The 13929-nt window shown below is 38.1% G+C and overlaps 1 protein-coding gene across 5 annotated transcripts in view; it reads right to left on the bottom strand.

Moving 5' to 3' along the window:
- The window catches only part of COL14A1 (collagen type XIV alpha 1 chain), a 205969-nt gene that overhangs the window by 155838 nt on the left and 36202 nt on the right, over window positions 1–13929 (bottom strand). For all 5 annotated transcript variants that reach the window (XM_081265815.1, XM_081265817.1, XM_081265818.1 and 2 more), the window contains exon 5: window positions 11048–11134. In XM_081265815.1, coding sequence (XP_081121941.1) covers window positions 11048–11134 — 87 coding nt within the window. The remainder of the gene's footprint in view (window positions 1–11047; window positions 11135–13929) is intronic.

The following is a 13929-nucleotide window of genomic DNA, read 5'->3' as shown; positions in this document are numbered from 1 at the left end:
TCTTCCTTGATGTTTTCCCAATGCTAGTGGCTAAGCTGAATGAAAAGCAAAAGTGTGCTATTTTTACTCATACTGTCTTAATATATAGTCAGGAAACCTCATAATTATTTCACCACAACTAGTCTAGGATTCATTTAGTGGCTTTGAATTATTTTTTCTATGCCACTAGCAAAATATCTAGCAAGGCCATTCATTAATCAAGACATTTGAACAAAAAAAAAAAAAAAAACCTGTGGTTGCAGAACAATTTTTCACTTAAGTCTCCTGTGAGGTTGACTTCAAGTTTCCTAACCAAAAGCAAAAGAAAATCCCCAAGAATTTGGTGCAGTAGAACTCTTGGAAGCTCACTGTTACCAAGCCATGATTGGCTACAGACTTCTCACTGAAGAGACATTTTTTTAAAAAAGAGTTAAGATCATTTTCTATTTGTCAAGAGCTCAAATTGTTCTAAGAGTTTTCTGATACATTGGCATATTCTGTTTCTCACAACATTCCCACAAAGAACCACTATTGTCCTCATTTTTTGGAAAATGAAACTGAGATTCAGAGAGGATCGGTGATGGACTCATTGGTTACTAGCCGAGCTAGGACAGGACACCAGGTCTTCTAAATGTTTGGTCCAATCTGCCTTTTCCAATGCACCATGCTTTCTTTACCACAGTTGTCCTCACAAGGCAGCATGAATGGTCACTGTCATATGAAATAGCATTGGACTAGTGGATGTGGAGCCAGGGGCTCATTTCAGCTATACTTGGAGTTCATCTTCAACAAGGTGAGCTTGGTGCTCATTTAACCCAGTCTTGGTGGAGATGTACCTTTCCAAGCATCTGTGATTCATGACTTATGCTAATGTGAAACAATTCTCCCCCAATATTCTCTTCCTTTACCTGCTTCTATTTTTCTTCCTAGAACTTCTTTCTTCCTAGAAATATACATGATGATTAAGCATGATGATTAAGTTATTGTGTTGACTTGACTGGGCCACGGGTGCCTATGCATTTGACCAAACATTATTCTGGATGTGTCAATAACGTGCTGTTTCTGGGTGAGCAGCAAAGCAGATTGCCTGCTCTGCTGTGGGAGCAACTCACAAACTCAGCTCAACAGGGCAAAAAGGATGGGTGAGAGGCCAGAGCTGCTCCTACCTTGATCCTCGGGGGGGGGGGGGGGGGGGGGAAGATCAGTCTTCTCTTGCCTGCAGACCTAGGTGTCAAGCCTGCTGGCTTTTGAATGGGAACTCGCAGTAACCTCTGTGTGCTGAAATGACACCTCGGCTCTCCCCTGGGCCTCCAGGTTGTGGCTGTGACTCCTCAGCTTCATAATCACACAATCCAATTCCATATCATAAACCTCTTTCTACCTACCTGTCTTTTCCATTTATGCTCAATATCAATCCTATAAGGCAGGTGTTCTCTCCCTTCATTCAGGAGGAAAGGCTAAGCAACCAGCGAGATTAAAATGTGCCCATTGTCACACACTGAGAAGTAGAAACACCAAATCCAAATCCAGGACTGACTTGCAAAGCCTGAACTGTTTAGCTGTTGTGCTGTTTAGGTTCTATCAACAAAGAGAAGCATTAGAAAGGAGAGAAGGAAGAAAGGAGAGAAGGAGGATGAAAAGGTAGAAAAGAAAGAGGGAAAGAAAGCTTCCCATGCCTTGGAATTAAAGACAGAATGAAATCAAAGCCATGGTTTTATGTTTGACCTGGAGTGAGTTCTACCATGACAGCCTCCAGGAGTGTGAAGCTGAATGGCTGCACTACAGCAGGAAGACTGTTCCGGCTGTCACTCAGAGCCCCTCTTCATAGTAACTGGCAATTACTAAACACCACATTCATCACATTTCTTCTCTGCTCTAAACCGTAAGGATATGGGGAAGACATGACAGCTGTCTTCAAATATTGAAAGGGCTGTCATACAGAAGAGGGATTAGGAACATTCTGTATGCCCACAAGGCATGTACGAGGAGATGGATCTCCACTCAATTACAGACAGGATGTCTGCTTGGGGAAACGGTGAGATTGCTGCTCACGAAAGCAGGTGCAGGACCACCCCTGATGGAATGCTCAGATTCAAGACCTCTCAACTGACTCAGCTACAGGAACTTCCAGCACTGGTGTTTATGATTACTTCCTCCCTGCCCCACCTACCGAACTACACCTGAACTATCTGTTGTGCTTTTCAAGGCTCTCCTGAATTCAACTCCACTTGACTCATCCATATTTATTTTTCCCTTTGTCCCAATATAATTACCTTTGTTTTCCTGAAAAGCATTCCCATCTCTGAGACTTCCAATTCAATTTCTATCCCCCTCATCTCTTACATATCCTCTCCGAAATCTACCTGTCTACTTTGTCTGACCACCTCTATTTTAAAATGACATTTGCTCCACTTTAGAAGCCAGCACATGACATTTCCATTTATTTGCAGTTCTGCATATAGTACTATATGATTTGACTATATGTCTACTTTTTTTTTTGTTTAGGCGATTTTAGGTGATTTTCTGCAAAATGCAACAATTTAGTCATCCCTGTTACTCCAAATCATTAACAAATAGATTGTAAAATTTCACAATTTTTGAAGCCAAAACACCTGCTCAATTTGATGCAGTCAACCCTGAAGGTATACAGACAAGATGTTCAATAAAAAATCCTTCAACAAGAAGGAAGTTAACAATTGACAAGCTCCAGAATTCCTGAGAGATGGACTACACCAAAATTTATTTCAGATAGAGATCCAACGAGGTTGCATATATAGTCATATACTGCAAAACAGCATGTCCATCAACAATGGACCACAGATGATGGTGCTCCCATGGAACTATAGTGAAGCTGCAAAGTTCCTAAGACATCATAGCCATTATAATGCCACAGCACAGCTCATTGCTCATGTGTCTATGGTAATGCTGGTGTGAACAAGCCTAGTGCACCACCAGTCATATAAAGGCATAACATGTACAATCACGTGTACATACAACACTTGAAAATGGTTGGATCATTCACCAAGCCACCTAGTCTGTGTAAGTACACTCCATGACGGTTGCACAATGACCAAATTACCCAATGACACATTTCCCCAAACTCGTCCTGTAGTTAAACAAGACGTAACTCTTCATGGACTGCTTTGTGCTTAAACTAGTTGGAATGTGTTTCAGCTGAAGTCAAAAGATTCCTGACTAATATATCACCTAGTATTGTTCAGTGAAGGCAGATCATAAACAAAAGGGAAACTAGGTCTAAAAGAAGAAAAGTTTAGTTCTCACACAGATCCTGAGAACTTAAAGGATTTCAATTAGCTCTGTGAGGAACCATGTGTAAACAGGGTGAATTCCAAGTTTTATATCAATTGCCTTCTTCCATTTAGGTGACAACACATGAAATGCTATGGACTAGGAGTATTCTCACTGGAAGGGATTCCTGTCCTCTTTTATCTCTGCTATCATGGTTTTATGTAAGTCACTGACATTACTTTTTATAAACAGTAGTTTTACTGGGTGTGGTGGCACACGCCTATGATCCCAGGGATTCGGAAAGCTGAGGCAGGAAGATTGCAATAAAAAACAAAAAAGGGCTTCGTATGTAGCTCAGTGGTTAAGTGCCCCTGGGTTCAATCCCTGATACTGAAAATAAATAAAGGAATAAAATAAAAAGAGTGGTTTTATTCAACATCTCAAGGTACTGAAGAACAGATCATCGCAGATAACTAAATCTCCATCAATTAAAAAAGGGTTCAACAAGTCCTTTTCTTCCTACTTGATTCTCTTTCCTCTTTCAAAATCTTCTCTTTGTCCTTGGTGTCCTATAGTCTCAATAACATGGTAGTGAGTGAGACCATCTTTTAATATACACTCTTTTTTTGGTCCCTTTTAAAATTTATCAATATCCTTTGTTATAGTCTTTTATTCTTTCTTCTGTTTTGAATACTTCTATTACTTATTAATATTGTTCTTTATTATACAATCTTTAGGTAATAGTTCCATAACTGAAACTCATTGAATCCAGAGACCACCCAGTATGTGTCCTCTGACTCTTACTCAGCTCATGATTTATTTTTTGATTTGAAATACTGGTTGTGAATTCTTCACTCATTTTATATCTGCAGCAATCTAGAAGTTGAGCTGAGTTCGTGTGCCTGAAATCTGACTTTCTGTTTGCTCCCGCCAGGCATCCCATGGCTTTTAGCAGCCCTGAGCACTTTTTATATTCATTTCTTGAATGGGAGGATCCCGAGTTTGTGAAGAGTATAATTGAATGTTGAAACTGTGTGTGGCCAAGGCCTGTGGTGATGCACTCTCGGGGGCCTTTTCCCTAATGCAGGGTCCAGGCACAAAGGCAGAATTTCCTCCTGTTCCCCTGAACTGATTAGCAATGATGTTCTAGCCCACCCTAGTTGAGCTGGAAGGCTGTGGGGAGTGTCTAGACAACGGTAATTACATTAACAGAGAGAATAGGAGAGGACAAGAAGAGGAAGAGGAAGAGAAAGAATGAGGAAGAGGAGGAGGAGAAGGAAAAATCCCTTCCAGAGGATACTCAACGAGCCAGGCATCATTCTAATCCTTTTATTGCATGAATCTCAGCCCACAGCTTAACCCCAATGTCCCATTTATGACCAGAACCAGCCCCTTGCCCCTTGCTTCTAGGAGTGGAGTCAGGATCTAACTGGCATTAACCTGTGAAACCCACCTATCCATACCCTGTGCTTTAGCTGATCTTCTGACCCTTGCCTAACTGAAATTTAAATCTCCATCTGTTCAAGCTGAGCTCACAGCCCTGGGTTTAGCAGATCCAAGGCCTAGAATACCTAGCAGGAAAGGAGACAAAATTTTAAATCCATCTGTGAACTATGAGTCAAGGACCATTAAGCGTTTATGGGATCCCAGTAAGTGGAAAATACACCTTGAGGATAATCATGTGTCCACAGCTTAAAGCCAGGGATTCCTAGCAGAAGCAAACACAAAATTGGATTCCAGGCACATGAGCTCAGCTCAAATTCTAAAGATTGTCACACTCAACCATAATGACTGTGTCTACTTCAGAACTGGCTCTTCAGCAAGAGGAGGCACTGGGTACATATGTTAAGCTGCCACTGGGCCACTGAGGCTCTATCAGGGCAGAATTTGGTGACCATGCTCACCATTTACTCCCCAGCCACTCTCTCAGTGCTCAGGACTAGGCGGAAATTATCAAACCTCAGCTATGCAGTCATTGTTAAATCAACATGAAAGATTAGCTATGATGGCATCAACTCATATAGAATATGCACTCTAAACAGCATATGCTTATCTGGCATTTACTATGTTCCAAGTACTTTACATATATTAATTCATTCGATCCTCACAACCAACTCCTGGGAGTTCTCTAGTTTCAGGTAAAATAAAATAAAATGAAATGTGAGCATATAAGTAGAATCCTTCAAAGGTATATAAATGAGAGTATATCCTATACAATTCTTACTAGAAGTAGCAAAACAGACACGCTGTCCTTGGAATAGCAATTAATCACTCAGTATAGTGAAGGGTTCTATTCCAAAACATTCAAAAGTTTTAAACATTCTAAGGAAAAGAATCAGCAACCTTGTTCTAAAAAGGACAAGACAGAAAATATTTTAGTCTTTTGAGGCCATATGATCTCTGTCGGAACTTCTCAACTCTGATATTGTGGGAAAGCAGCCATAGACAATATGTAAAGGAATGAGCAGAGCTGTGTTCCAAAAAATCTTTCTGAAAAAAAAAAATAGAGGACTGGACATGGCCCATGAGGCCATAGTTTGCTGACTTCTGGAAAGAATAACAAACTCATCTCATACTTTTCCCCTAAAAAGTGAGAGCTGTAAGACCCACCCTTCTCTATACTGTAGAGAACTTGAGACAGAAAGAGAATGAGAATTAATGATCACAAATGAAAAAGTGATTAAGAGAAAGAAAGAAAGAAACCCCATGCTGCTTCTATCTGTCTCATAATCTTTTTTAATCAGGTTCTGCGTTCTTATGCAAAACTCCAAAAATAACTAGAAAAAGCTGTTTGGACACAATGAAGAAATAGCCATCATGCAAATGTGCCAATATTATGCTCAAAGGCAAATTCCACTTTTGTTTGCGAGCTAGTTTTAGATTATTGAAGAAACATGTACAGCAGATTAAAAACAAGTAACTAACTGCATCGCAACTTCTGCTAAGGATCTCAGCTCTTTGCATTTAAACTAAAATTCTAAAATATGTGAACTATGTCTGATTATATCTGAGCCACTGTCAAAGTAGTCTCTTGTACCAGAAAATTATAGATTGTAAGGCAAACAATGAGCAGCACAGTTAGAAGAGAATCATGAGGCTAACACAATTTGGAGGGATATTTATGCTAAATCCTGCTTGAAAGACCTGCATGGGGAGGGTCTCCTGGTCTCCATGGCTTCCATTAGTGCTCCCCACTCAACTCCTTGGGAGCTCTAAGCTGGCCTGGATTGTCACTGTTTATAATCCACTTTTTAAGACAATCCCCCACACAACCAGGCCCCTCAACATCCTCACTGTCCCCTACCCCACCTCATGGGAGTCATCACCATTCCACTGAGTGCAAAAAATGCTGATACAAACTTCAGCTGAGAATTTACATACACAATCCTACATGAAAACTATTAACAAATCTTTATATACAAAAAGAAGTACAGAAAAGATAAGTCCAAATCTAATGAGTTGGGGGAGGTGCCGCTCAATAGTACAGCACTTGCTTAGCACACTCAAGATCCTGGGTTCAATCCCCAGCACTGCCAACAAGTAAATAAAAAATAAAAGAAAGGAAGAAATGGGTTTGCCTACTTAGAAAGGGCCCATGAAGCTAGGAAGAAGGAAGAGGGAAAGCAATACTCCTTTCTATTTCCCTTTTAAAATTTTTTACTTTTGGAATCACATTAATGTTTTATATATCTACAAATTAGCCTGACCATATTAAATATAAAGAACAAAAACAGTGACTAGGGAAGAAGAGAACTTATCCAAGCTCTGTTTCAATATAGATTCATAAACTCCAGTCTAAAGGCAAAGATTGAGCTCTAGTTATAGGTTTGTCAGTTTGGCAGTGTACGTGGATTAACCATTCTGAAACTAGTTCTACGGATGAGTGTGTAAGGAGATGCATTTAGGATACTGGGAGCCATGTTTCTCCGTCTCTTGAAATTGGTGTTATAAATATGGAAGGAGAGTGGGCTAGAATGAACCATGTGATATAGGTGTAAGATACATGTACAATACAACAGACCTAAAGATAGATAAGAGAAGCACTGTAAATGTTCCACTGTTGGGAAACTATAAAGATATTGATGAATCTTGGGCTAATCTTAGGTTTCATATGCATGTTAACTTTTTGATTACAATCATACAAGAAAATATGAAAATCACAAATACCTTTCAGGTCAATAGAGGGATAAAAAGAATTTAAAGAAAAAAGAAACTTGAATGAGTTTAAGTAAACCATAAAGGAGAAAAAAAAGGATAGGAAAATGTGAGATAGTAGCACAAAATAAATGGTAAGCCCAAAAATTATCAATAACTTCTACCAAGTGAACTGAAGTCATCAAGTAAAACACAGAGATTGTCAGACAGAATATTTAAATGCCACTAAATCTTCTTTATAAAACTACTCACCTTAAACCTGAGAACACAAATAGAGTGAAAGTTCAAGAACAGAAAATGGATGTATTTTTTGAGTACTAAACAAAATAAAGGTGTTACACCTACATTAGTATTAGACCAAATAGTCTTTGAGGCAAACATTGAATTTCTAAGAACAAAGAAATCATTACAAAACAAGAAAAAGAAAAATCCACTAAGAAAACATAACTCTTATTGCATATTCATTTATCATTATAATTATTGAAAGCAAGATTGCAAGAGTTATAGATGTAAATGGATAAATATTAGTGATAGAGACTAAAACACATTTTTCTCAAGGACATGTGGAATGGTTTTAAAAATTGACTACATCTAAATAATAAAATGTTTTTAACAACTGACAACATCTAAGTAATAAAATGTCTCAACAAATTTCAAAGAATTTCCCTATACACCATATTCCCTGACCACAGTGCAATGAAGTTAGACATTAATAACAAATAAATATGTTTAATATCTCCATGTTTAGAAATTAATAACATATTTCAAGTAATTTGTGAATCAAAGAATATAATAATAATTAGATAACAGTAATTCTGTATATCAAAATCTATATGATACAGCTCAAGCAGAACTTATACATTTATAGCCTTAAAGTACATATAATAGAAAAGAAGAAAGACCAAAAATTAATGAGATAAGTATCCAGTTCATGATGTTAGGAAAGGAAAATATATTAAAGAATAAAGCAAGCCAGGCATGGTGGCACATGCCTGTAATCCCAGCTATGCAGGAGGCTGAGACAGGAACCTCACAAGTTCAAGGTCAGCCTCAGTAATTTATCAAGACACTCAGCAACTTATTGAGACCTTGTCTCCAAAAAAACAAACAAACAAACAAAAAAAGAACTGAGAATGTACCTCAATGGTAAAGCAACCCTGGGTTCAATCCCTAGCACCAAAAAAAAAAAAAGAAAGAGAGAGAGAGAGAGAGAGAGAAAAGAGAGATGCAAAAGTTGTAAGCCAATGGCAGTCCAGGAGAAGATATTTGAAGATAAATAGCAATATAACAGAAAAGGGTTTTATATACAATATACTTAGAAATCTTCCAAATACTCATTTTTTAAGTGATCGTAATAAATTTTTTCTGGTAAAAATATTACAGAATGGAACTAAAAGGCCAAATAAAGTACATTCCATTTCATTACAGATAATTAGCAATGCATAATATTTAAAAGAACCAATAAGAAAACAATTCCAGATATTGACAAGGGACAAAAAATAATAATACTAGATATAGAACTTCAGGTATTAAATAGAAAATATTTTAAAAGGTACCACATCACAAATATTTTTGCCACCAAATATTCATTTTGAAAAGACAACACAAATATGAATACAAATAATAAGAAATGCTGGCAAGTATGTGGGAGGAAAGGTACACTCAAACACTGCTGTTAGGACTGCAAATTAATACAACCACTCTGGAAAGCAGTATGGAGATTCCTCAAAAAAACTAGGAATGTTATCCCACTCCTTGTTATATATCCAAAAGATCTAAAATCAGCATACATAGGGATATGGTCACATCAATGTTTATAGCAGCACAATTCACAATTAGACTAATTATGGAACCAACCTAAGTGCCCTTCAAAAGATGAATGTGGTGGTATATGTACACAAAAGAGCATTACACAGCCTTAAAGAAGAATGAAATCATGGCATTTGCTGGTAAATGGATAGAACTGGAGGGCATCATGTTAAGTGAAATAAGCCAGACCCAGAAAGTGAAAGGTTGAATATTTTCTCTTATATTCAAAAGCTATCTCCAAAATAAGGGGAAAGAGGTGTGTGTGTGTGTGTGTGTGTGTGTGTGTGTGTGTGTTAGTGAAAGGAATCCCATGAAAACAGGAGGGAGTCAGTGGAGAAGAGGAAGGGGATTGAAGAGGAAGGAAGAGGAAAGAAGATAGGGAGGCATGGTAGAATGAAATTGACCAAACTCTCCTATGTACATACGTGAATAGACCACAGTGAATTTCACCTTTATGTATGTCTATAATGCACTATTTTTTTTTAAAAAAAACTATAAATAAGTAGAAGAAATACCAGTAGAGTAGAGGAAAGGGAACAGGGAGAGGGAGGAGGAGAGGGAAAGTGAAATACTAGGAACTGAAAGGGAGCAAATCATATTCTATGCATGTATGATTATGTCAAAATGAACCCCAATACTATGTATAATAAAATGCACTAATAAAAAATTAATAAAAACAATTACATAAGCCATGCGAAGTGGTGCATGCCTGGAATCCCAGCAAGTAAGGAGGCTGAGGCAGGAGCATGGCAACTTCAAAGCCAGCCTCAGCTTACCAGCAAAGCCCAGGCGCTAAGCAATTCAGTGAGATTCTGTCTCTAAATAAAATACAAAATAGGGCTAGGGATGTGACTCAGTGGACAAGTCCCCCTGAGTTCAATCCCTTGTTACCCCTGCCCCCAAATAATGATAACACAAAACAAAAATGAACAGGAAAAAAAATATTAATGATTACTAAGATAAAAAAATAATGCTCACTTTCATTAGTAATCAGAGAAATGAAAATTAAAGTAATTAAGTATTATTGAGAAAAATTCAAAATATTGTGTATTTCAAATGTTAGAAATATATAGAAATAAGCACTGTCATACGTTGTTGGTAGAAATACAAATTATAGAAAAAATTAAGACAATTTAGCACACTCTAAATTTGGCAGTACAAAATTTGCAAATCCTTTAGCCCTGCAGTGCCACAGTTAGAAATACGCTCATTGCAGTATGTTTATGATAGAATTAGAAAACATTTAAATGCCCAATCATAGGGGAATGAGCAGTACATTTCATAGTCTATCCCACAAAGATTATCTGGCCATTTTTTTTAAATGAGGTAGACTAATAATAACACCTAACATATTCCAGGGTGGGCAGCATTCTGACTATTTTATGCATATCGTCATGATTTATCCCAAACAATTCTCTGAGGTGTCCTGTTCCTATTTTGCAGATGAGGAACTAGAGACATAATCATTTGGGTAACTAGCATAAGATCACTCAATCTCTCCCATTTGCCTCCTGAATGCAACAGTAGGCTTGAGAAACTTACCACTGCCCACCTGACTCCTCTACAGATGGATGGGGAAAGCACCCACGGGAAACAGCAAGGCACAGAACAAAGACCAGAATGGGAAGGCTGCACATGTATGAATGTGAAGAGAGGTGACCAGGGGGTCATGCGCCCAAGTGTTGACTGTCATTAGGTTGGGGAAGGAAGAGGGTGGAAAGGCCCCAAAGGTGATTTTTATAGTCGATTATATACTCTTCTGCAGCCACCAACAACCACGCATGCATGTACAGCCTGCGTCACTGAAACAACCAACTCCCAAAGTGAGCCAATCAAAAAAAAAAGAAAGTCTGACCTGGTACAGTGGGTTTAGTCCCATTTCCTTTATCCACAACCTTGGCTCTGGGCTTTGTTGGATCCTTTCTTTTTTCCAAATCTTTAACTGCAAGAAAAGTAGAAATACAGCTATACGTTAAGGTCCAAAAGAAAAAATATTCAATAAGTTTTTACTAAAACCCCTGAAAACCCTTAGAATATTAATAGAAATCAGTTCCATGGCACAAGCACATCCCCAAATATTAGAACTGCTGAGTTTTTTCAACCTTTTCAGGAGAAGGTGCAGAAAGCACTTAAGGAATTTGCGTTGAGTACTGACTAGGGGCAGAGGTATCAAATAAATTTCTTCCTTCATACCTGCTGCAAAATTAGCATATTACTCCCATCTCATACACAAGGGTATAAAAAGCCAGGAGGCCAAAACACATCTTATAAAAACAATGGGTGCTGGCCTAGGATATATGCCATATCTTCATGTCCCTGGACTTGGCCTATGAGTTTGACCCCCTTTCTAGAAAGATATTAGCCATGAATAGTTTCCTTTGAAATGACTCCATCTGCAACAGGAGAACCCCATAACAGTTTTCTTTCAAACTTAAAAAAAAAATGTTTCTCTATTAACAAAGGGTAGTGTTTCTCTGTCACATTAATAGGAAACAGAGACCAAAAATGATCTTTGGCCCTTTGATACACTACCAACTTAACACCATTAGTTTAACTTTCTGTTTGTATTCTCTGCTTAAAATCCACAACAGTTTTCCTGCTGTTGCTTGGAAGCTTAAACAGTTGGAGTCATTCAAGACCACCACCAAATGGCAAGTTCTGCACAAACAAAATGCCCTGTGACTATGCAGGAGCAAGCCAACAGCAACAAACTTCATTTACTTGTACATTCACCTCACAGAATCAGCACATTTAGGACCGGGTAGGCTACACGGGGAAAGCAATGGCTCTCTCCCACCCTTCCTTGCTGTCTTCTCCAGGATGTGGTTCCAAGGCTCCTGTCCTTCTCATAGCCTCTACCTCTTTCTTTCCACTGGCTTCTATCCCTCTGCCGAAAGAGTCTGAGACCTGTCATCCACCAAGAAATTCTCACTCCAACTCTATTGTTTCTGTCTGTGAACACCTTCCTTGGCTTTCTGGTACCCAGAAATTAAATTACAAGATTTAAAAGAAAAAAAAGTAGTAAGATACTTTGATCATGCTAGTCCTACTGACCTAATGTTTTACATTCACTTTAGAGCTCATTCTCTAGCTTCTTTATAAGCATGGGCCCTTTGGAGCACCACTTTTATTATGGTTTAGATATAAGTTGTCCCCCAAAAGCTCACGTACAAGACAATGCAAGAAAGCTTAGACGTAAAATGATCAGATTATGAGAGTATTTACCTAAACAATGTGTTAATTCACTCATAGGATTAAAAGGTAGTAACTGTGGGCAGTTAAGGTGTGGCTGAAGGAGGGGGGTTCCTGAGGGTGTGCCCTTGAGGTTTATATTTTGTCCTTGTTGAGCAGATGTCCCCAGCTGCGTTTCTCCACCCACATACTTCCACCATGATGTTCTGCCTCACCTAAAGTCCCAAGGAAGGGAATGGGCCATCTGTGGATTGAGACTTCTGAAACTGTGAACCCTCAAATAAACTTTTCTTCCTTTGAGATTGTTCTTGTCAGATCCTTTGGTCATAGCAGTGAAAAAACTGACTAAAACAGCTTTTTAAAAAAATATTTTTCTCAGCTTTTCCAAAGGCATTATCCTGGCTAACCCCTCCTTTATATTCTCATTCTTTGGATCTTTTTCTATTTCATTCCAGGAAAAAAAAAAAAAAAAAAGATCATCTGCAAAAGCTGCCTTGCATCTCTGTAAACTCCGCCTGTAATTTTATTATCACACAATTTAAGTTCTCATCTTCCCCATGGATAATTTCCAAATCTACATCTTCAACTCCACCCACACATGGACTTTGGCCCCAAATTACTTATATTTTCTCAAAGAATATATGTTGGCAAATTTAATATAAGAAAAATTGTGATGAGTACAGCCGGAGGTAGAAATAGATCTGGGAAAGAATAATAATTCCAAAGATGGAGTTTGGAGAAATTTCACTGGAAAGGTGACATTTAAGTCACATGGGTAGAATTTTGCAGGAAGAGATCAGCAAAAGAGCATTGCAAAAAGGAAAAATGGTCACTGAAAAGAAAGTTTGCCATGACACACCATAACCCCAATTATGGATAAAAAAAGAAAAATAAATCACTTTGAAAATTAGGTCAATGGGTCACCTAGAAGGTGCAACAGATATATCACACCTAGTTGCTATCCTATTCATGGAAGGACATAACTAGAAAACTGTCGTGAGCAAAGTGGTTTATAACAGTAACTACTATGTCTTACTATGTGCTGAAGTTAATCCACACAACATTACATACATGCCATCATCCTCATTTGCAGATGAGGAAACCAAGACTGGAAGAGATTGTCATGTGTGGCAGATTTGGACGCCTAATATCCTGTATTTGGACATGCTCTTCTGTCTTTAAAATCCAAAGGTTATTTCTTAGGTTTCCTATATATCCAAAAGAAGATGGCTCATAAAGAATCCAAATCCCTGCACTAGCTGCAAACCTATACCCACAAAGCTTTGTCTTGACCACAATTTTCCTGGATCTAACTTTGAAATTTTTCAAGTCATAGAAACCAGACTTTTTAACTCCATCTTACAGGGAGGAAGAATATAACTGACATGCAACATTAAAAAGGAAAGCAAGCCAAGAAAAAGTTAACTGAATTTCTTTCTTATAAACTGTTATTTAAGTCAAACTAATCCCTCTTTCTTGCCAGTAACAATAACATAACTAAGAAAAAGTCTGCATATAATTTTTCTAGCTAACCAGTTAGACCTT

The sequence above is a fragment of the Spermophilus citellus genome, assembly GCF_964194105.1.
Source record: "Spermophilus citellus genome assembly, chromosome: 14".
In the NCBI taxonomy this organism is placed as follows: domain Eukaryota; kingdom Metazoa; phylum Chordata; class Mammalia; order Rodentia; family Sciuridae; genus Spermophilus; species Spermophilus citellus.
Note: the sequence above shows the minus strand (reverse complement) of the source record. Positions and strands in the feature narration are given on the sequence as shown.